At 51.7% G+C, this 24,273-nt stretch overlaps 1 protein-coding gene across 1 annotated transcript in view; it reads right to left on the bottom strand.

Moving 5' to 3' along the window:
* Positions 1-24,273, bottom strand: part of CNGB1 (cyclic nucleotide gated channel subunit beta 1) — a gene marked incomplete at its 3' end in the record, with an annotated part of 89,504 nt that overhangs the window by 29,946 nt on the left and 35,285 nt on the right. The window contains exons 13-20 of the mRNA XM_060130247.1: positions 21,521-21,680; positions 20,484-20,552; positions 18,170-18,202; positions 14,013-14,106; positions 13,323-13,359; positions 5,354-5,385; positions 4,971-5,185; positions 1,953-2,060 (exon numbers count right to left, since the gene is read on the bottom strand). Coding sequence (XP_059986230.1) covers positions 1,953-2,060; positions 4,971-5,185; positions 5,354-5,385; positions 13,323-13,359; positions 14,013-14,106; positions 18,170-18,202; positions 20,484-20,552; positions 21,521-21,680 — 748 coding nt within the window. The remainder of the gene's footprint in view (positions 1-1,952; positions 2,061-4,970; positions 5,186-5,353; positions 5,386-13,322; positions 13,360-14,012; positions 14,107-18,169; positions 18,203-20,483; positions 20,553-21,520; positions 21,681-24,273) is intronic.

The following is a 24,273-nucleotide window of genomic DNA, read 5'->3' on the forward strand; positions in this document are numbered from 1 at the left end:
TCTGACATCAAAACATCAAACCCACCTTAATATCTCCTGGGAGGAAAAACACCCGGGTGCCCAGCTTTCAGAAAATGTACCACGAATGCTCTGATTCAGATGGGCAATTCCAAAAACACTCGGATTCCACTTGTGATTCAGGGGGAAACTCTGGAACTCAGTTCAGGGCTGTTAGTCTCGGTTTGGGGTTCACATGAGATACAGGACAGATCAGAGAGGGGACAGGGGCTACTTTTTTAGGCTTAGGAAATAACTGATGGAAAAAACAGTGCAGGGAATTCCCTGGCTGTCTGGTGGTTAGGACTCTGTGCTCTCACTGCCGAGGGCCCAGGTTCGATCCCTGGTCAGGGAACTAAGATCCTAGAAGCTGCACAGCGCAGCCTAAATAAATAAATAGATAAATAAATATTAAAAAACAGTGCAGATACATTACATATTCTTTTAGTTTATAGGAATTTAAACTGCATGAACTTGCAGCAAGGGAGAGACAGACACAGACAGAGAGAATGAATGAGAGTCTTCCGCTCAGTGTGTGTCAAGAGCCCTGGGTGAGTTGAGACGGGCGGCCGTGTGAACCAGCCTATGTTCTATGTTCTCCTCTGAGTAGCCTGTGATCTTCTTGCTGAGCTGAGGGTAACACTAATGTTTACAGATCTACTGTTTTTTTTCATACATTGAGGCACTGAAACTCAAGCCAGCTACTCTTCTTGTGTCAGTTGAGGGAGCTAGCTGGAGAAAATCAGTGGGGGGGTCATAATGAGAGATAGTGCTGGGGGGCAGAGGAGACACGAGCTGCTCACCCACACCCACTCCCTCCTGCAGGGAGGGGTCACCACGCAGCCAGCGACTACATTGCCCAGGTGTGGCCGTGCGAGCTCTCACGGGTGGACATGCTAGTGCAATTCCGGGCCTCCTTGTGGAAGAGCGTCCTGGCACTCCCCCTTTCTAGTGGTGACCAGCAGGGTCTTGAAAGCCACACAAAGGTGGCAGAGCCACTGTTGGCTGGGGCCCTAAATGACTGCAGGGGGCAGAGCCTTCCACTGACCTGAAACACACCACCAGTGACACAACTGTGACATATGAGACGTCTTGTTCCTTACGCCACTGAATCACTGAGGTCTATTTGTTATAGCATCTTAAGCTACTGAAGTAATACATGGGGTTCCACGCTGACCACCTTAAGAGTTTTCAAAGGTAGTTTTTATTATTATACCTGATTTCTGGCTTATTTTCTGATAGTAAACCCTACCCCTACCCCTACCCTACTGCATAAGATGTGACTCCACTGTATGCTAAAATGGATCACTGGACTATACGTGAGGTTTGGGTTTTTTCCTGCTTCTTTTGCTTTTCTGAACTTTCCACAATACTGTTAAGCATAAACTCCATAAAATTATGGACAGAAAAAAAGACTGGAAGGAAAGTATATTGTCTCCTAAGGTCACTCCAGAAGCAATGGCTGGAGAGGAGGTGAGGATCCCAGGCCAGAGCCCAGGGCTGGGGTATTCACTGTCACCAGCCTACGTAGACCCTTCAGGAAAACACCTCCCACTGGCCCAGCCCTTGTGACACTTCGATGTCAGAGACACAGGTCCCGATGCTCTCGTAGTGGCCGCTAAACATTGTTCCACAGACCAGTTGCATCAGAATCACCTGGGGAGCTTATAAAGATGTGGATTCCCCAGGGCCCACTCTCTGTGGTTCTGGACACAGCTGGGCCCAGAGTTTGAGCCCATTCTGCTGACCAGATTTTTCAGAATTTCTGGGCTGGTTAGAAGCAGCCTGGGCAGGAGACCCGGCCCTCTCCTACTGCCGGGAAGCCACCGGCACAGTCTGCCTTGGGGTGGAAGGTTCTAAAAACATCCATTCTCCCCCCAACTCACCTCCCTTTGCTTGCCCATCCCCACCCAGACTTCTGGTTCCCTGTGACCCCAGAGGTGGCCCCCACTTACTCAGTGCCCTGCGGGCTGGTGGGGTCCGAACAAGCGACCACGGGCGATACAGCCAGTGACAGCATCTTGGGCTCTTCAGCCTCATCATCTTGGGAGCACAGCCTCTTCCTGCAAGAGCACAGACATGGAAGGGAGGGGCCTTCAGGGAGGCAGGGGCCGCGAGGGGGTGAACCAACTTTGAGCCCTGCAGATCACCCAGAGCGAATCCTGGGGGGGAGGTGGGGACAGAGGATGGTGCTGCCAAAGGGTCCTCGCTTGCCTGCAGGGAAACAAAAAAGAGAAGAGGGGACACATCCAACCTCTGGATCTCGGTCTCTGCATCCATTCAATGGCCTAGCATAAAAGTAACAGCACTGACTTGGGATCGGGCAAACCCGAATTTGCACCCCAGCCCTGCTTCTTCCCAGTGTGTGACCTTGGCAAGTTACTCAAATCCTCTGAGCTGCCTCAGTTTTCCCCTTCTATAAAATGGGACTAAATCTACCCAATTTAGTGAGGTGCTTGTCACTCAGTCGGGTCTCAGTTTAAACATCCTTCTCCCTTCCACCTCCCAGTCTGAGGGCACTGCCCTTCCCAGTCCACCCCGTCCCCTTCTCCATCACACCACCCTTCCAGCTACTGAGAAGGTGTGAGGGCTCACATTCCATCTTATTAACTCTCCTGGAAGCTCAGCTTCTCTCCCTTTGCAGATGTGCCCCTGGCTGGAAAAGCTGACACCCACGGGCCATGAAGTCTGTTTTCCAGCTCATGGTGTGACCTGGGGAAAGCCCATGCCCTCCTGGAGTTCCCGCTTCCCTATCTGAAGAATGAAGGCTAAATTATGTCCAGGTCCCCATCATTCAGTCCAAGTCTGCCACAGAGTGCTGCATCTGGAATCACTGGTGTCTCAGCTGCTGGTGTCTAGATTTGAATCCACTTGGTACTCTTCCCATACTCAACCACTGTGACTCAGGACTCCATCATTAGGGCTTGTAAAGGGATACGGTCAGAGGGATGTGCAGCACTTGCTTTATTCCACAAGGCTCTGAAACCACCCTATTACCTTCCGCCAACTCGCCTAGAATAGCAAAACTCACGGGTTCACCTCTTTTACGCTCTAATTAAAAGGATGCCTGCAAACAAGAAGACTGGGGCAAAAATCTCACAACTGGGACTTAAACTCAGGCCTCTTGCTCCCAGCCCAGTGCCCTCTCCGGGCCTGGAGAGAATCAAGAGTGTGGAACTAAATCAGCAGCTATGCTCCTCCAGCACCGCCCAGTGCCTGGCCCTGTGCTGAGCACCTCACATACAGTAGCTTGTTGAATTTTCATAATCCTCGTAGACAGGGGATGTTCGGGATTCACTCCAAACCACAGCATTGCACTGTGAGAAGGGCCTTGCCCGTGTGCCCCTCTGTTTTGGTGGCTTTTCTGTTCCCATCAGTTGCCCCCAGTGCTCATTCCATCCCGGGCCACAGGCAGCCGCACTGGCCTCTCATGTCAGGCATCAGAATTCCCTCTTGGCGCCAAGCTCAGGCTGAGGCGTCCCAGTTTCTCACAGTCACATTCTCCTTAGCACTCTCTGGAAAAACCTTGTGTGATTACTTGTTCATTGTCTATCTCGGCCCCACTGGAATGTCAGCTCCAAGAGGGCAGGCCCCTCTCAGGCTTCTCCCTGATGCAACCACTGCACCTAGAGCAGAGCCTGGCACGTAAAGATGTTCAGTAAATGTTTGCAAATGAATGAATGAATGATAATAAGAGGAGCCTCACAGACCCAGCTCATAAGCAAAAGGCAGGAGGCTTTGATTCTTGTCCCAAGTGATCTTAGTCCCCTCCCTCCTCCCGAATATCCACCTCTAACCCAGCCTGTACAGTTTCCCTACCCTTATAAAGGGAACAGAGGGCGGTAGACCAGATGTCTACAATTATGGTGGTGCCCTGTCTTCTGCTCTCTGTACTTTGTGTATGATTCAGTGAATTAAACGTGAGGACTGATGTGTCTGTGAGCTGTGTTCCAAGGCTGGGTGAGATCATGACTCTTTTCTCCACATCAAAATCCAGGAGCCTTCTGTTTGCTACGTCCAACCATCTCTGTTTTGGCAGTCTTCTGACCTCAGCTGAGAAATTACTCAAGGGTTCATGGATAAAAGCAAGAATTAATCAAGAAAAAAGAACCATCCCTCAATCTAGCCAGCAAAGGAGATGCACTGGCAGCTCCCCTTTAGCTTAATTGACCATTCACACAGCACTGCACTGCACTTCACAGACTACCTACAGCTCTCTGCAGGCCCTCTCTCAGTTACCTGGCTCAGATTGTCCAAAACCAACTCTAACCACGCAGCAACTAACCTATCTCGAGGGGCACAAAAACACACGCAACCCTGACCAGAAAATCCACTCTCGAGAAAGGAGCCCAAGGACAGAGGGCAGAAGACCAAAGAGATATTTGTAGCACCACTGTGGACAGTATTCAACCACAGAGATTGTTATGTCTATCCTGGTACATGGAGCTGGAGGATGTCAACACAGCATCACGATGAGTGTTAAGGAGACAGACTAGCACTACGGAAAAGGGCTCAATACATCAGATGTGGTCTCAAATGAGATATGATCCAATCACTCCTTCAACTAAAACCACTCAAAAGCATGGGCCCACGGACAAGGTATGGAAGAGAAGGCAGAAAAATAAAAGTACCACCTAGAGTGGTGGGGTTAGGGATGGTTATTATATCTAGTGTTCTTTGGTATGTCCATTGTATTATTTAACAATAAAATTAGCCCTGTCACATTTTTTACCCCCTTCAAATGTACAATTGAGGGTATTCTGGACAGGGCTTCCTCAGAGAGCTCTTTCTATAGAGCCTGAAGCCAGAAATTAGGAGAACGGAAAATGGTGGGGCCATAGTCCCAGCGCTGACGGCAACTTGCTGAGTGACTTGGGCCAGCTTCTTCCCCTCTCTGGCCCCAGTGTCCTCAAATGCCAAATGCACAGGTGGCACTGTGCTATGAAAAGCCCAAGAGAAGCATAAAAGGTGACCTGAGGCTCCCTGTGGGTGATCCTGGGACCCCAAGTGTGTCGCATTTGGCAGGAGACGGGGGCAGCGGCACGGGAGAGGGTGGATTCTCCTCCTCGTTGAGGGGCTGGCTGTCGGCATCAGCGTCTTCCACCTGCACTTCCGGGGGCTCTTCCGTGGGAGAGGGTGGATTCTCCTCCTCGTTGAGGGGCTGGCTGTCGGCATCAGCGTCTTCCACCTGCACTTCCGGGGGCTCTTCCGTGGGAGAGGGTGGATTCTCCTCCTCGTTGAGGGGCTGGCTGTCGGCATCAGCGTCTTCCACCTGCACTTCCGGGGGCTCTTCCGTGGGAGAGGGTGGATTCTCCTCCTCGTTGAGGGGCTGGCTGTCGGCATCAGCGTCTTCCACCTGCAATTCTGGGTGCTCTTCCGTGGCAGGTACTGGGGAGAGGAAGGAGGCACAGTGTCAGAGAGAAGCCAGGTCCCAGGGCCTTGCTGTGTTCTACAGGGAAGCCACAGAAAGCGTGTGTGGAGGGGCCTCTGGAAGCCTTGCCTCCCAACAGGGCCCACAGGAGAGATCCATGCAGCGGGCACAACGATGCAGAGCCCAGGGCCCTCTGACAGCCACGCCCATGCCAGCCACTAACCCAGGAGCCACAGAAGAAGCCACGATGCCACAGAAGCCACAGGAGCTCCTGGACACAGCCTGGAGCCCAGCTCTCTAAAACCCAGCCTGGTTTCCCTGGGCCTGGAGGAGCATCAAGGCCCTGGAGTGGGTGATGGGGGTGCATCACTCAGATAGAGCACGGGGAGCCTGGGGGTGCCACGTCCTAGGGCCTCGCCTGGTGCGGCCTGGCTCAGCTGCTTCCCCTCTCTGGGCCTCAGTTTCCCCATCCCAAGGTAGGAGTGACAAGGCTTTCCCAGGCCTGTGGGGGCATGAGACACGGGGCTAAAGGGCCTCACACTCTTTTTATATTTGATTTACCATGTTGTGTCAATCTCTGCTGTACAGCAAAATGACTCAGTTATACACATATCAATATTCCTTTTTTTAATATTCTTTTCTATTATGGTTTGTCACAGGATATTGGATATAGTTCCCTGTGCTCTACAGTAGGACCTTGTTGTTTATCCATCCTATGTATAATAGTTTACCTCTGCTAATCCCAAACTCCCAGTCCTTCCCTCCCCACCCTCTCCCCTTTGGCAACCACCAGTCTGCTCTCTATGTCTGAGTCTGTTTCTGTCTTGTAGGTTCATTTGTGCCATATTTAGATTCCACATGTAAGTGGTATCATATGGTATTTGTCTTTCTCTTTCTGACTTACTTCACTTGGTGTGATAATCTCTAGTTGCATCCATGTTGCTGCAAATGGCCTTATTTCATTCTTTTTTATGGCTGAGTAGTATTCCATTGTATATATGCACCACATCTTCTTTATCCATTCTTCTGTCCATGGACATGTAGGTTGTTTTCATATCTTGGCTATTGTGAATAGTGCTGCTATGAACATAGGTGTGCATGTGTCTTTCTGAATTATAGTGTTGTCTGGGTATATGCCTAGGAGTGGGATTGCTGGATCATATGGCAACTCTAGTTCTAGTTTTCTGAGGAACCTCCATACTGTTCTCCATAGTGGCTGCACCAATTTACATTCCCACCAACAGTATAGGAGGGTTCCCTTTTCTCCACACCCTCTCCAGCATCTGTTATTTGTAGACTTTTTAATGATAGCCATTCTGACCAGTGTGAGGTGGTACTTCAATGCAGTTTTGATTTGCATTTCTCTAATAATTAGTGGTGTTGAGCATCTTTTCATGTGTCTGTTGGCCGCCTCTATGCCTTCTTTGGAGAAATGTCTATTAACGTCTTCTGTCCATTTTTCAATTGGGTTGTTTTGTTATTGTGTTGAGTTGTATGAGCTGTTTGTATATTTTGGAGATTAAGCCCTTGTCTGTCACATCATTTGCAAATATTTTCTCCCATTCCCTAGGTTGTCTTTTTTTTGTTTTTGTTTTTAATGGTTTCCTTTGCTGTGCAAAAGCTTGAAAGCTTGATTAGGTCCCATTTGTTTATTTTTGCTTTTATTTCTATTGCCTTGGGAGACTGACCTAGGAAAACATTGGTACTATTTATGTCAGAGAATGTTTTGCCTATGTTCTCTTCTTGGAGTTTTATGGTGTCATGTGTTATGTTTGAGTCTTTGAGCCATTTTGAGTTTATTGTTGTGTATGCTATGAGGGTGTGTTCTACTTCATTGATTTACATGCAGCTGTCCAACTTTCCCAGCACCACTTTCTGAAGAGACTGTCTTTTCCCCATTTTATATTCTTGCCTCCTTTGTCAAAGATTAATTGACTGTAGGTGTGTGGGTTTATTTCTGGGCTCTCTATTCTGTTCCATTGATCCGTATGTATGTTTTTGTACCAGTACGATGCTGTTTTGATTACGGTAGCTTTGTAGTATTGTCTGAAGTCTGGGAGAGTTATGCCTCCTGCTTTGCTTTTTTTCCTCAGGATTGCTTTGGCAATTCTGGGTCTTTTATGGTTCCATATAAATTTTTTGATTATTTGTTCTAGTTCTGTGAAAAATGTCTTGGGTATTTTGATGGGGATCATATTAAATCTGTAGATTGCTTTGGGTAGTATTGTCGTTTTAACAATATTAATTCTTCCAATCCAAGAGCATGGGATATCTTTCCATTTCTTTGAATCCTCTTTAATTTCCTTTATTAATGTTTCATAGTTTTCAGTGTATAAGTCTTTCACCTCCTTGGTCAGGTTTATTCCTAGGTATTTTATTTCTTCTGGTGCTGTTTTAAAAGGTATTCTTTTTTTACATTCCCTTTCTGATATATCATTGTTAGCGTAAAGAAATGCAACCGATTTTTGAATGTTTATCCTGTATCCTGCTACTTTGCTGAACTCATTTATTAGATCTAGTGGTTTTTGCATGGAGTCCTTAGGATTTTCTATATATAGTATCACGTTTTTGCATAGAGTGACAATTTTACCTCTTCAGGGCCTCACAGGAGAGAGACACGGTGCAGCAGGGACTTCCCCCTGCTTCCCTGAAGACCTTGAGAGAGGTGAGCTGGAGGTGGGCTAGGGGCGTGGAGGCAGCCAGGACAAGGGCAGCTTCTCAAAAATGCTCAGGGCCCTGGGGTGCCCCCAGCATGGCCCCCAGGCAGCAAAAAAACACCCTGGTCTCAGCATCCATGAAGCTGTCTCACGGAACCTGGGAAGGAGAAGGTGGTCCCCTTACCCCCTGCCTCGCCCTGCACAAGACCCTATGAACTCAATCACTCCCAGGGGAGGGCGGGGAACTCCTAAGCCTGATGTTTCATTTCCTGCCAGCTTGGCAGAGCAGAAACTCAAAGTAGAAATTATATTCGTTTATATTATACTGATTTATAGAATAAGAATACTATAATTCCGAATATAAAGAATATCTTATGCTTAAATTGGTTTAGAGAATAACAATATTTACTGTTAAGCACTTCCTATATGCCTGCTAGGCATTAATTTCACTAAACTCTAAGCGCTTTATATATATAAACTCCTTCACCGTTCCCGGCCACTCTATGAGGTCCCTGTTACCATTGTCCCCATTTTGTGGAGAAGGAAACCGAAGCACAGAGAGATTAAGAAACTTTCAGCAGAGCCCAGATTTGGACCCAGGCAGCCTGGCTCCAGAGCTGAAACTCTTCTCCCATCCTGAGGTTGGTGACCAACATACGTAGAGGCCTCTGTCAAAATGAAACCTTGGGGGCTTCCCTGGTGGCGCAGTGGTTGAGAGTCCGCCTGCCGATGCAGGGGACACGGGTTCGTGCCCCGGTCCGGGAAGATCCCACATGCCGCGGAGCGGCTGGGCCCATGAGCCATGGCCGCTGAGCCTGCACAACCGGAGCCTGTGCTCCGCAACGGAGAGGCCACAGCAGTGAGAGGCCCGCATACCGCAAAAAAAAAAATAAAAAAATAAAAAAATTAAAAAAAAAGAAACCTCGGCTGAGAGGTGCCAAGCAGCACCACTGAAATGGGAATAATGTTCTCACTACATGCTGTCACCGCCTTGTCTGCAGCATCTAAGATCATCGTGTGTCCTACTGTTTAGATTGGGCGTAGGTAGAAACCATATATAAGACCCGCAAACTATCACCGAAGGACCTTGCTCTTGATCCTAGATAGTAAATGTTTTAGAACCAAGTCTGGGGAAGAAGGCCTTGATTTACATCTCTCTATTCATCTGTGTTGTAAATTCGACCACTACCGTGGCCAATACCAAGCCTTATAGAAATCCCTGTTTTTTAAATCTTTTAATTATCTGAAAGATTTTTTTGACTGACAATATTTTCTATTTCTCTACTTGTTTTATTTTTAATGGCTAATAGAGTCATTTTATAAATAGTCTGTATTAATGACTTTAAACAGTGCTGCAGTAAACATCCTTGCCTATTCATCAGTAAATAAAATAAAATCATCATGTGTCAATGACAGCCGGTTCCACCCACTGTCCCAATGTGTCACTGGGACTATTTCTCAAAGTGTGGGGCTCCCAGGGACCAGAGAAGGCACACGATGACTTTAGATGGCATAGCCAAGGCAAAGGATGACAGAACGGAACCATTTCTCCCTGTCCGGTTCTGTCTGGATCCTGAGAAGGCAGAGAGAAAGCCTCAGGTTAGTGCTGCTATGGCCTTAACACCTCTCTGACACGTCTGAATCCCCCTTTGCAGCTGGGAGAGCAGACTCAGCTATGAGCCTTCAGCAGGCCACGTACCTCACTAGAAACTACCGACTCTGCATTGTTCTCCATACCTTTGTGGTTATTTCTGTTTATGCCTTCTCTATATTTAGGGCAGGCCATGCTGTTTTTCCATTTGAATTATAATGTAAAGCTTCCTGTTTAAATACACTCAATTAAATGAAAAAAGTGAATCCACTGAAAGAAAGATGGTAAGTAAATAAACGCAGAGTTGGTACAGAGTGCACAAAACTCGAGCCGCGATATAAGGGTAGAGGGCGTGGAAGACCCTTTGGAGTGAGGAGATTTAGGCCCTACCCAGAACACTGAGCCTGGCGTGTCATCCCCTGTCATGGGGTTGATCACGTGCCACCTTGCCCCAACTCTGTGCCCACCCCAGGCCAGGAGGAGGGAGAGGACGAGAGTGGATCTCTTCTTGTGAAATGTTCAGCTCGACCTGCCTGTGAATCTCAGAGGCAAACTTGCCCAGTGTAATCCAAAAACAAAGAAACAAATTAAAGGGAAAATGGCAGGTCTGGTTTGAGTCAAGGCAGAAAGTGACAGGGGTTAGCCCAGAGGCACCAGTATGTCCCCCAGCACTTTCCGAAGGCCACTGCGGGGATCTTGTCACAATTAAATGGATCCAGACAGGCTCTCTCTCTGCACTGGCCCCTGAGGACGCCTCCTCTGGGTCTGCCTGTCAGCACCTGGGGGCCTCCCCTTTCCTGAAAGGGAATTTGCTGAGCAGATAACAACAGTCCTCAGAAAGTCTACCTCCCAGCCAACTCTCAAGGTCGGTAGATTCTGTCTGCAACGGACCTCCACATTCCTCTTCTGGTTCATTCCCCTCTGATTATTCTCTTCCCCCACCCAGCTCCCTGCCCCAAGCCTCTTGGCCTGGAGATCTGAGTGACTTGTTTAAACTCGGGTATGAGTGACTACCTGTATAAAAATTGATGATCTGCAAAAAGCCGTGTTTAACCCAAAGAAATGAATTGCTCATTGTGGAATTTTAGGCACAGAGAGAAGGGGACTAATACCCTTCAAGTCACCACAAAGCAAGATGAAGGCACTGGTCAGCAGAGGAAGAAGGGGTGGTGTTCCATGAGCCCAAATAGTGGTCCCACGCCAAGACCATGGCACCCATGCAGGAAACAGCCCAAGCCATGCAGAAGCACACCACAGACACCAGCGCGCTGGGTGGTCAATTTCACGCTACCTAGGCGACCGATGGAGCTCCTGGTCTCCTTGGCGAAGCTGGAGTTGGACAAAGCTGTCCTCCGGGAGATGAGGACAGGGGTGCGGGTGATCGGGGGGTGGTGGCTGGGCACATTGGGGAGGTGCTCCACCAGGTTTGGGGGAGTAAGCCCAGGGGTCACTTGGCCAGGTGGCTGGTCCTGGACCAGGCGATTCAGCTCCACGTCCCGGCCTGGTTTAGCCATGGTGCTAGGGGCAGGGGATCTCAGGCAGAGGCGGGACCCTGGGGACTGCAATGAGGAGCACAGAGTTGGGAGAGGCAGGGTAGGTGGGGCTCTTCCCCACCAGCGCCACCACGGACCAGCCCGGTGCCCACCTGCGCTCGCAGCAGCTGCACCCAAAGTCTGGAGCGTCACCCTTGTCCCTGGAGTTCAGTGTCAAGAGCATCACCAGTCATGTGGCTCGTCCACCCAACAGCTCTGAGAGCCAGCCCTGAGCGCCCCAGTTCTGGAGCTTTCTCTGTTAACCAACCATCGTAGCATTTCATACTTTAGACTCAAAAGAAATTAGAATCAGAGAACCCAGAACCCCTCAGGCTTAGGCTCACAGACTCAAACGTTCTTAGCCTGGTAGGATTTTCCATCCCAAAGAAATCCTGGAGCTCAATTAATTTCACTTCCAACCAGAAGCAATAACTTTTCCTAGGTCCCTGTTTCCCCAAATGGGCTGCCTATTGGAATCGCCTGGGGAGGTCTGGAAATGCCCGATGCGTGGGCCCATCCCGAGATTCTGATTTAATGGTCTGGGGTGAGGACTGGCCCCAAGATTTTTTTTTTTTTTTTTTTTTTTTTTTTGCAGTACTCGGGCCTCTCACTGTTGTGGCCACTCCCGTCGCTGAGCACCGGCTCCGGACGCGCAGGCTCAGCGGCCATGGCTCATGGGCCCAGCCGCTCCGCGGCATGTGGGATCTTCCCGGAGCGGGGCACGAACCCGTGTCCCCTGCATCGGCAGGCGGACTCTCAACCACTGCGCCACCAGGGAAGCCCTGGCCCCAAGATTTTTAAATCTCCCCAGATGATTCCAATGTGCAGTCATGATTGAGAACAAGGGCTCAAGGCCATTGCCTCTCAAACACAAATGCGCAGAGAAATCACCAGGGATCTTGTTAACAGTGCAGATTCTGGTTCAGCAGGTCTGGGATGGGGCCTGGGATTCTGCATTTCTAACCAGCTCCCAGGTGACACCAAAGCTGCTGGTTCAAGAGCCATACTTTCGAGTGGCGGCAGACAAAGGGCTGTGTTTCAGTGTTTCTCAAAGTGTGGTTCCCAGGCCACCTGCTTCCAAATGACCTGGGGAAGGGGGTGGAACCAGCCCCACGGAACCTGAGTCTGCAACCGGGTGATCCTGGTCTTGTTCATCCGTGTGGGGTGCAGACTTAGTAGGTTTCTGGCAGATTTGGGTTAAAGTTAACAGAGGATTTTTTCAAAGATCAGGTGGGGGGCAGGCTCAGGACACCTGGGGTTAAGACACGCGGGTCCAGTCCCATTTCCACCAATGGCTGCCTGGGACACAAACGTCATTGTCGTGGTCCCCATTATGGTCTCTTCTTTCAGTTCCAGTGATGCATTGTCACCCCCACTCTGCCCAACAACCCAGTGAGGTAGGTACTGTTATAGCCTCTTTCTTGATTTGGGAGCCGCAGTTAAGAGAGGTCACAGAACTGGCTCCAGGTCACAGAAGAGTGAGGAAGAGGGAGGAGCCGATAGTGAAATGCAGGTCTGTGTCCTTGACCACTGAGCCAAATGCTGCCCACATGGAGCCTCAGTTTTCTCATCTGTAAAATGGTCTGTCTGCCTCAAAGGGCAGGTGGAGCACCACCGTGTCTTGAGGCCTGTGGAAGTTTGCGAGGCCAGGGCTCAGTGTCCAGACATCCTCACTCCCCTAGGCTCTGTCCCCACCATCCCTGAAGTTCTCAGGATTAGGGGTGGGAGTGACAAATAATCAAATTGTGCTGGGGATCTTAGCAGTAAGGAAAAGCTCAGAGGACACAGAGTCTAGGACACAGCCTTAGCGAGCTCTGGCCCCAGTTTTCACTCAGGTACGTTACATTTGAGCCAAATGCTCGCTGGGCAGTAACCTAGAGAGCTGTGTTCCCAGTGAGGGGGGTGGCAGGAGGGGCTGGCTGGGAGTATGGTTTCCCCAGGCCTCTTGGGGTCCGGGGGGGGGGGCCTCAGTGCAATTCCCCTGGGGCCTTTGAAATACATCATCAGGCTCTGACAAAGTGGCCCTAAGATGCACAGAATGGGTTTTGCCTGAGGATGGGATGGGGCAGGGGGACGAGTTGAGAGGGACAGGAGGAGGGTTTGCCCCTGTACCCTGGCTGCCCCCAGCCTGAAAGCATCCTGGACATTCTTATGCAACCCCACCACACGCCTACCTCCTGAGCTGGCGGCCACGGCCTCCTCCTGCAGCTCCTGCAAAAGATAAAGAGGAAATCGAAGCTGTGACCATCAAGCCCTGTCCTAGCCCTAGTCCAGCCCAGCCCCTGTGGGGAAACCTACCCTCAGGATGGGCCCCAAGACTAGCCCGTTTGGTCATACCCTCCAACTCACCTTCTGGGGCGTCCAGTGCACATAGGAGCCCCAGGTCCCAACACCTGGACCTGTCACATATAATGAGGGGAAACTCTCGGGCAGCCCTCTGCGCGTGGGGACAAAGCAACTGAAGCAGCCACCATGGCACTCTCCATCCAGCACCGCACTTCACAGCGTAGGACTGTATACAGCACTCCAGGGAAGGGTTTTTAGCCCCATTTTACAGAAGTGGCCACTGAGGCCCAGAGTGGGGAGGTGACTTGCCCAGGGTCACACAGCCACGTGAGGACTGGAGTCTAAGCCCACTGCTTCCCACCCATGGCCGTACCACCCGGGGCCCCTCCTGACACCATCTGACCCCTGCTACAAGCAGGGCCTCACAGCACGCACCACCCTGCTCACTTCTGTCCCATGGGCATCTCATGAGCCAAACCCCGCCCCTGTAAGCAAAGGGGACAAGGCCCAGCCCCTTCCGCCGACTCCAGTCCAGGCCTCTGAGGTAGCCCGGCCGCCAGCCTGGTGCTGTTCCGTACCTGGTGCGAGGCGCTCTGGCGCTCGGCTCCACCTACTCCACTCTGGTCCTCGCCTCCCTGCGCCACCAGACAGCTATCCAGCAGGACACTGTGACTGCGAGGGGGCAGAGGGAAGGGCTGGGGTTAGGGGTGTTAAATGTTTCCTGAACTGTGCTGAGTGCCAGGCTCTGTGCCAGGAGCTGGGGCACAAAGACGCCTAAGGATAGGTCCTCGCCCTCTTGAAGCTCCCAGCACAGGCAGGTGGCAGATCTCACATCCTGCTAACAAGTTCCCAGTCTGAGTCACACTCTGGAGCAAGTAGCTATGAAGGGCACAGCACAATTCTGCCTAGGAAGGAGGGCTTCCCAGAGGAGGTGGTCTGCGAGCTGGGAATAGGTAGGGAATAGTGTCCAGGAAAGGGGAACAGCAAGTGCAAAGAAAATCACGGAGGACGCTTTTGAGGAGCTGTCCTTTAGGGGCTGACCAAAGGGCATTGTAGAGTGTTCAAAATCTATGCCCAGCATTTCCCCTCTGAGAGTCTCCAGGCAACCTTGGGGATATAGGCAGAGCAGGGAGTATGAGAAAAGTGAGGCACAGAGAGGTCAAGTGGCCTGGCCAAAATCACACAGCAAATTGTCCCACATCACACAAACCTTGGACACAGACCCTGGTTTTTTCCATGCCATGAGATCAGAGCCACACTGCAATTGCTGAAGGTTTCAGCGGTCCCTGGCCCAGGCAGAGGCATACATGAGTGACGGGGGCCGGGGTGAGACTATAGGAAGGAGAGAAGAACCTGTGCCCATCTGAGTCAGCAACCCCACTCTGCTTGGAATGGGAGTCCCGTGGCCAGATCTGCTGATTTTCAAGAGGAGCCTGAACTACACATTTTAAAGGGGGGACCTCCCCATCTCTAGATGCTGATAATTAATCCAAATGCATAGATCTATATTAACATCTGTATTATCTATATTAATATCTATATTAATATGTCAATATCCAAAAGAGCCTGTCTCCAGACTAAATTGGGCCCTGAGATGCCTGTGTGCAATCTCTGGGTTAAAATGATGACTTGGGACCAAGGGCTAATGTGATTTCTGGGGTTAGAATTAGATTCTGCTTCCTAACGGCCTCACCCATGCCATGGACCACTGTTGCCAAGGGGCTCATGGAGGATGCCCTTTGGCATCCGCTGCCCAGAAAACCTGAATTCCCCATCCTTTACCCAGAGGGCCAAGTCTCAGCCCTCCTGAGGTGGGTGAGGAGATGGGGATGGAATTACAGCCCAGTCGGTTTGGAGCCAGCAGCCTGGGAGCAGGAATCAGCCAGCAATCATATTGTCACAGCAGCTCCCAAGGGCTGTGTGCCAGGCGCCGGGCCAAGCACATGGAACGCACAGTGTCTCACCAAATCCTCACCCAAATAAACCCGAGAGCCCCGCTATGACGGATCCTATTTGAGCTCAGAAATCGGAGGCTCAGAGAGGTCAGATGGCCTGTCCAAGGTCACACAGCCTGTACCAGGTGAACCTGGATAAAAGATGGGTGTCTCTGACTCTAGCACCAAGTCTTTAATACTCCACTGCCTGCCTCTGAGTGTCTGCACAGCCCCAGGTGACGTGGAGGAGTTAGGCGAGTGTTTGGAGGATTCAAGCACCTAACTCACTTTATTTCTCTTCGTTGCATATGTATTTCCATTGTGAGGGGCCTGAAGTGTCAGTCACACTCTCTACCCTGCCCAGGAAGACACAGCTTTTCTTAAAGAAAAGGGCATATTATGACTTCCACAGGGCCTGGGCACTTCAGCCTTCACGGGCCCCTTCCTCCATAAATATATTTTTAAAATTCCATTTTGTGACTGCATTCATATGAAGATTAATATGTTAATATTATATATTAAAATATTCTCTTCCAACTAAAAGTTCATTTTTTGGTCTGATTTTGAAAGAAATTAAAATGTTCTTGGGGGCCTCTCAAAGTATTATGGGAACCGTGCCTTCCACACCTGACAGAGAAGTCGGCCCTTCCTGGAAGGGTGGGATGGGCTTGTGCTGCGAGGGGCAGACTGGGTTCTCCTTCCCTGGAACAGATGCAGGGGCCTCCTCGGTTCTCAGAGCGCAAAGGCCCAGGAAGTGAACTTCCCACAGTCCCAGTCAGAGGCTTCCTGGCGTCTTGCTCATTCTAGAATCTGGCCTGGAAAGCAAGTCCCCGGGAAGCCTCCGTTTGCTTATCTGTCAAATGGGTAGGACTCATCCTGCCTGTACTGTACAGACTGGCTTATTTGAATGAGGTCAGAAGGGCCAGTGAGAAGCTCATGGAAAAGTCAAAAAACCTCCCCATGTCCGGTGTCATCTGGATTCTCCGTCTCTAAACACTGGTAAGCAGCTTTCCTCGTCTGTAGTACCAGGTGTCCGCTTAGGAGCCCAGCCTGACCTGGGACAGAATCCCAGCTCTGTGCTTGCTGGCAGGGCACCGTGGATGTGTGGGCTGTTATCTCTGAGCCTCAGTTCTCTCATCTGTGAAATGGGATTAGCAGTAGGAGCCTTAGCACAACGTCTGGCACGGAAAACAAGTGCTAATCAGGTGACAGCTGTTATTATGACTGTTCTTGTCATTATTATTATAAATCCCAGAGGAGGCGGCCTTCTGCAGGTCTGTGAACCACCCACATAGATTGCGGAACATTTTGCACAAACATCTCCAGCTACGGAGACACGTAACAAGCCTTACGGTGGGCCTGTCAGCCCCACCAGGGGCTGTTTGGGGACCCATGTACCCCCAAATCATGTTGCCCCTGGTTGGCAGGTTGCCTGGTGCCTGCTGAGGCCCCCTCTTGACCAGCCCAGATGCAGCGGGCCATCAACTTCTGGAAAGTTCCCAAGTTCCAGGGATTTCCAAGTAGAGGATCAGACAGACTGGCTGAGGTGGGCATCCCAGCGGTCCTGGCTCTCCGAGTTAAAGGTGTGGGGAGTAGCCGCAACGGCCAGCCCACTGTCCTCCCCCAAGTCACAAAACAGGCTGTGCCCCCAAGTTAAGGTCCTCACTGTTGCCTTCAGCAGACTCGTCACCCGGTCCCCCAGCCCCGAAAGAAGGAAGGAGGGGAGCCCTTAGGGAGAAGCAGCCACCTACTTGGGTCTCTCTGTCTTTGCTGACAAGGACGCCCGTGGTGCAGGAGTTCAGCTGGGGGCGATGACATTCATTCCAAGCCCCAGGTCGGTGCATGCCAGTGGAGGATTGGGGGAGCCCGAGCCCGGCCCCGAGCCCGTGAGGCCAGCTCTGGAGCCAGTGTGGCTCGGGTGGCAGATGAGCCACCAATCCTTCCTGCTTCTAATCAGATTGAGGGGATGTGCGGGGGAACTCTGCGGAAATGGCCCCAGGGAGGCCAGGTGGGGCCCAAAAGACTTCCGTTGCTATGAAAAGCTGAGCTGTTGCCAACAGAGACCAGGTCGCTAGGCGACCATCTGCCCGTTACCAGGGCTTGCGCGTTGTCGTCAGTAACCCCTGTGCCTCTGCAAAGCTGGCAAAAGCATCCTTCCCCAGCCAGTGACAGCCCAGCCCACCTGTCCCACGCCTGACACCCTCTGGCCTTGGCCCTGGGATCACTGGCTCTGTCACCACAGGGCCCTTGTCCCTACCTGGGGCCCCGGGCCCCAAAGTGCCCTGAGTTTGAAGCTCTGGGTGAACATCTGTCTGAGCCTGTGTGTGCCTGCAGTGTTTGTAGGTAACTGTGTGTATGCACTTGTGTCGAGTGTGGATAAGTGCAAGTGTGTACACGTGTGCCCGTGTGTGTTGCCTGTGCATGTATCAGGCCGTGTAAGTGCCCTGCCTACACATAAGTGTGCACATAACCCAGCATGTGTGGCTGTGTTTGTGTGCAGGTGTGTATGTGCGGTGCAGATATGTGTGTCTGTGTGTACTGTGCAGAGAACACGTGTGTAGTTAGTGTGTGTGCCTGTGTGTGTGCACGTTGGCTCACTGGCTTTCAAGTGGTATTTTAGCTCAGGAGCTGTGACATATAAAGGGATTTGCAGACCTATGTGTTGGGCATACGGGTTTGGTGGCAGAACAGCTCAGAGCTCTGCAGTCTACACAGAGGCAGGTGAAAGCAGGGGGCAAATAGAACTGCACTAATGCAGCCAGGCAGCATCTAAGGTCTTCATTTAGGGGAGGGGCAGTTACCTGTTAATGAGAGGATCCTGGCTCTGGAGAGGCCTGGAGGGTAGAATTAGGACTGGGTTACAGAAGCCATAGTTTTGGCAGAAGAAATAATTTCCTAACTCAGAGGTGCATATGGATGGAATGGATGGTCTTTGAGAGGTTGTGAGCTCCCTGTCACTGGAGGCAATCAAGTAGCTGTGTGGCCTCCTGCTGAGGATAGAAAGATTATAGGTGAACTGGGCAAGCGTGGACTCAAAGTAGATGACACTAAGCAGGCTTCTAGCCCCCAAATCCTGTGTGGCCTCATGGTTTAACTCTTTCCTGACTGGGACTAAAAGTGACCCTCAGTAGGGATGAGAAGATGGGTGACTTTTGATGGAGCACTTACTCCATACCAGGTCCTACCGCATCCATTCTCACAGCCAGCCCTCTGACCACTCAGGAGGGGCTGTTATCAACCCCTCCCCCCGTTTTAGAGATGTGGAGGCAGAAGCTCTGTGCCCACCTGCCACTTGCCCAGGTCACTCTGCTGAGAGAAGAAAAGCTTGTGCTCCTAACACTTGTGATGATACCTCGCCTCAGGCCATGGCCAAAGGGGCAGGGAGGAAGTGTATGGGCCGGGGGTACCACAGAGGGCAGAGAATAATACAAGGGGGATGGAGCAAGGGGACAGGTTAAATCATCTGGCCTGATCTGTGGTACAACGGCCACCACGCTGCTCCTCCTGCCTCGGTCTCTGCACAGTGCAGCTGCCAGCCTGTCACTCCCTGCTCACAAACCTTCCACGGCTCCCCACTGCTCCTGGGAAATCAAGTTCAAGGCCTTCAGGATCTGGCCCCACCACCTCCGAAGGATCATCTCCTACCCCTTCCACGAGCTACACTGTCACTCTTCCTGGGACATGCGGGCTGCTCGCGAGGCAGCAGTTCACTCCCTCCTCCTTGAGACACTTTCCAACTGGGCCGCCAGGCCTCACACCCTTCTCATTTCCCTCACCCCCCATGGGCGCCTCCCCCTCCTTGGTCCTTTCTGGTTCCTCCCCATCTCCCTGACCTCTGATCTGGCATTTTGGCCTCTCCTCCATCTACACTCACTCCCCGGGCATCTCCTCCAACCCCACTTTCATTCCGTCTATGAGATCAGACGCCCATCTTTACATCTCTGGTCCAGCCTCTCATCCCCTAACTCCACTCAGGCATCCAGCCATCTGCTCGTCGCCTCCACGTGCATCCACCTCTCCCTCTGCCCTTCTGTCCAGCCCACGTTGCTCAGAATCACCTCCCTCTTAGTGGTTTCTTTTCTTATTATTCAAATATATTTGACATATAACATATTATAAGGTGTACAACATGCGGACTGATACATTTGTATATTATGATACGGTTGCCATTGTAGCGATAATGACCATTCTATCACATCCCCTAATTACCATCTCTTTTTAGTGGTGGGAATAATTAAGATCTAGTTCTTGGCAAGCTTGATTGTAACTTTTAGCGTTTTCTGAGCTCCATTTTTAAGCTCTTACTGTAACTGAATTCTTTTGTGTGTTTTGATGTTGAAATTTTTATGGATGTGGATAGAGGATCAACCATTATGGAAGATAGAGCAGAATCCAGGGCAGCCTTAAGGGGCATCAAAGGCAGCCACTGGGGACCGACTGTTGGGGAGGGTGTGAGGGACGGAGACAGCTCTGCGCCTCGGCTCTGTTAGTCACACGGGAGAGCTGGGCGCCCACTGCGTGGGTCCGCGCATCCTTCCACGCATTCAGCCAACACTGATTTGGTGCCTACTGTGCTAGGCACTGTTCTGGGCTCTGGAGACACGGCAGTGAAGGCAACAGACAAAAATCCCCACCCCGGGGCTTCCCAGGTGGCGCAGTGGTTGAGAGTCCGCCTGCCGATGCAGGGGACGCGGGTTTGTGCCCCGGTCCAGGAAGATCCCACATGCCGCGGAGCGGCTGGGCCCGTGAGCCATGGCCGCTGAGCCTGCGCGCGTCCGGAGCCTGTGCTCCGCAACGGGAGAGGCCACGACAGTGAGAGGCCCGCGTACCGCAAAAAAAAAAAATCCCCACCCCGTGGAGGTGCATTCTACCTCTGTACGTGTGAGTGTGGGTGGCGTGGAGGTGGTCGCTGAGTATTAGGTACTATGAATCTCAAGGTCATTATGAGCACAGTGGGGTCCCCCAGCACCACCTCAGCCTTTCTGGTCAGTGTCCAGCGGAAGTGGGCACGGAAGAAAGGGAGGAGCTTCCGTGAGCGGCAGAAAGCACCCTGACCCCAGAAGCCCTGGCAGCCCCTCCCCGGGCCATCCCTCAGCCAGGGGCACGGGTCCTTACTCAGGTTCCTCCTCCTCTCCATCCTCCTCCTCCTCGTCTTCTTTCTCCTCTTGAATCTGAGGCAGCTCCCTGAGTTGAGGTCAAAGGCAGGAGGTCAGGTCGCCTGTAGCTGTACCCCGAATCCACCTCCTGACCCCTATTTTCAGTACGATGGACTGTGACCCACCCCCCAGAGACCAGACCTTAATTTCCCACCCAAGACTTTACCTGGGGAGCCCTGCCTGAGCAGCCCTGGCTTCTCTCTAGCAACAGAGCTCCCTCACTGCATCAGGAGCTGGTCCCAGCACCCAGCTGTCCTGGTGCTGACCCTAGGTCAGCCTCTGATCCTCCCTGGACCTCAGTTTCCCCATCTTTGCAATGGAGGTCATAGGCCTGAGGACCTGAGGCCTCCTGGCTTGAGCAGCTATCACCCAGCTCACAGGTGGGAACTAAGATGGTTCAGCCCCTGTGGAGGGTGACCCAGACATCACTACCATGGTTACACATTCCCTTCCCCGAGGACCTTGCAACTCCCTTCTGGAAATGTGTCCTGCAGGGGGTACACACATGCACATGCAAGCACATGTGGACAAGAGTGCTTGTCGCAGAATTGTTTATAATAATAAAATTTTGGAATCAACCTAAAGGCCATCAAGGTTAAATACATTCTGGCATATCCATAGGATGGAATACTATGCAGTTGTAAAAAAAAAATGAGGATGATCTCCACGTACTAAATGTGGAAAGATCTTAAGGTACGCTGTTGAATGAATGTAGCAAGGTGCAGATAGGTCAGTGCATGTGATATGCTATCTTTTGTACAAAAAAATGAAGGAAATCCATGCTCATATATGCTCAGATGGGCCCTGGAAAGGTACAGAAGATGCTGGCAGCCACTGTGCCCGTGGGGAGAGGGATGCGTGTCTGGCGGGAGGGAAAGGGAGGAAGAGGCAGACTTGGGGCCCGCTCTACGCCCTTTTATACCTTTGGGATTCTGTACCGTGTGCCTGTTATCTTCCCAAGCACTGTTGTTTTTTAGGGCTTTCTCTGGCTCCCACCTGGGCATCTGCTCCACCTCCTCGCTCTCCTCTTCATCAGCTGGAGCTGCCTCTGAGCCCCGTGGGCTGCTGACCTCTTGGTACTCATACTCCTCCCAGTGAGGGTCAACATCTTCTAGGATGAGACTGGGCTCCTCTTGCTCTCCCGGGAGGATGCTGACTACAGGGGACACAGGGTGAGGGGGAGAGTGGGCCTGGGCCTCTGAGACCCCGGGACCACACAGGGAGCCTCGGTCGTCACCAGCTACACGCCAGCTCTCAGCCAAGCAGCAGAAAGGGCACCGCTGTCAGTGGTACCGTTGACAACCAGGTCAGTGCTAAAGTGATGGGCGGAAGCCCCCCACGATCGCTCATCCTGTCTCCCTCCATTAGTTTTCCCTCTCTTTTTCCCCTTGAGACAGAGCTTCAGTTACAGTTAGTCTTGTTTCTCACTGGAGCCTCCTTCTTGGAGGTTTGTGCAGAAGCAGAAACTATGCTTCCACCACAGTATTGCAGGTGATGCCAAGAGACCCAGGCTCGAAGTCCACCCTGCCACATCCAGGTGCAGTGGCCTGGGATGTCCCGAGGGATGCAGACACAGCTTGCCCACCACCTGTTCTCTAGATGCCGCCCCCTGGTGACAGCGTACTACATGCCCATCATCTCAGAACCTCCTTCCGGGAGTCTAGGAAGACTTCCTCCTGGACTAGAGGCTCCAACCTCCAAGGGAACTGAACTTGACTTTCTCGTGGAGGTGGTCTCACTTTCAACGTTTCTCCACGTACCCTGGTCCCTGGCAATGAAAACACTGTGGGGCTGTGACCTTGGCAGAAGTGGGTGCAGGGGAGTCTCATCAGGAGCCTTAAGCCCACCCCAAGACAGGAGAAAGGTGGAGATTGCCTGGTAGCAGGGGTTCCCAAAAAGCTCCAGCAGTCTTGGTGGCCTTCAGGCCAGGCATGAGTTACTAACGGCGACTTTAAATGGAAGCTAGCCTCAAGTCTCATCCTTTGACTTTGGAAGTTATTGTTCATGGTGTAGACTAATAATATTAATAATAGTAATGGTAATAATAACAGCACCAGCTACATTTATTGAGCATTTACTATATGCCAGGCCCTGTGCTAAGTGATTTACATGGACTAACTCAATCAGTCCTCACATCAACCTTTTGAAGTGGGAATAACTATTACCCTCATTTTATTTTCCCTCTTTTATATCTTATTCCCCATTTTACAGGTGAGCATGCTGAGATGCAGGTTAATACCTTCTTTTACGGGGTTCTCCCCACGTGCCAGGCATGGGGCTGTCTGCTTTCCAAGAGTCACCTCACTCCCCACTCCTGCCTCCTGGCTTCCAGGTACCTATGTCATCTGGCCTCACAGAGGACGCTACTGCCTGCCCTCCAGAGGAGCCTCCCACATGCTTCCTGAACTACGGTCCTGGCTCCCCCATCCCTACAAGCAGCCCTGGGGTTTGACCAGGGAGGATCCTCCAACTGTGGCCCTGAATCCATTGGTGGGACATACATGTCATAGGTGTGTGTCGTTCTATGTTGCCACCCAGTAAGGTTGCAGTGTCTTCATCCTGATCAGCTGCTGAGGGTTCAAGTTCCTGCCTGACATCCAGGTGACATCCAGGGGACAGGATATCCCCTGGCCTGTGAGCTCACGAGCTTCCACGGCAACGCTGCCGGGTAAGAACACTACTCTCCTCCATTTTATCGACCAGAGAGGATGAGTGACTTGTCCAGGGCCACACAGGATGCTGGAAGCAGTGTCAGGTCCCCTGACTCATTGCCCTGGTGCCATCCCAAGTGACAAACACGCCCCAGGAGCGCCTCCTTGCCATTGGTGGCCACTCCATAATGGGCGCTGGAGGCTGTCCTTACTTGCATCCTTGCTTTCCCTTGCATTAACCCTTTCTTTTTAGGTACTAATTAGCGAGTAGGCATTTTATAAACACTTCCTCCTTTCATCTTTGTGCCACGCCTGTCCCCATTTTACAGCCAAAGAAGAGGATGGTGCCGGAGGGTACCAGCCAGGAAGGGCAGGCAGGGGATACCACTCCCTGGGCAGGGCCCTTCCTCCCGTGGAGCTCCCAGCCCTCTCTGCAGGCATCTGACTCACAGCTCTCCCGGCTTTTCCAGGGTCCACCCATGTCACAGATGGGGCTACGACGCACCACAGGTGCTCAAACTCACATGGAAACTGCTGTTACATCCAGGGCTTAAACTTCCCCCTGGAGCCCCTCACGGGCACACCAGCTCTCGCACAGCATCCTCTCTGCCAGCCTAGCATGGCCCTCAGGGCAGCTGAATAGGGCTCTGACCCCGGCAGTGCAGACCAATAGCCCCATATGGGATGGGAGCTGCTGTTTCTAGGAGCAGCAGGCAGGAAACCCAGGAGCATGGATTCTAGGCCAAGGCCCCCGCCCGGTCCCTGGGCTGCTGGCAAAGCCCAGGCCTTGACTCGAAACCCCCATCCTCCCTGGCAGGCCTAGGTCATGATACCCACTCCCTCTGCCTCTCCCCGGTCCAGAACCACATCTTCTCCCATCTGACCCCCAAAGCACTACCTTCTCACTAACTGGTATTTCTCAAAGCACGGTCCTTGCTGCTACCCCATCATCAGAATCATCTGGGGAGGTGGGTGCTTCTTGAAAATGCAGATTATCAGGCTCCCACACTCTTCAAATTGAAAGGTCTGGGCATGGGACATCCTTCATAGCTCCCCGCAGATGTGGCCTCAAGTTCAAGAACCCTTGTGTCCATTGCG

Source organism: Lagenorhynchus albirostris, chromosome 19, assembly GCF_949774975.1.
Source record: "Lagenorhynchus albirostris chromosome 19, mLagAlb1.1, whole genome shotgun sequence".
Taxonomy (NCBI): Eukaryota; Metazoa; Chordata; class Mammalia; order Artiodactyla; family Delphinidae; genus Lagenorhynchus; species Lagenorhynchus albirostris.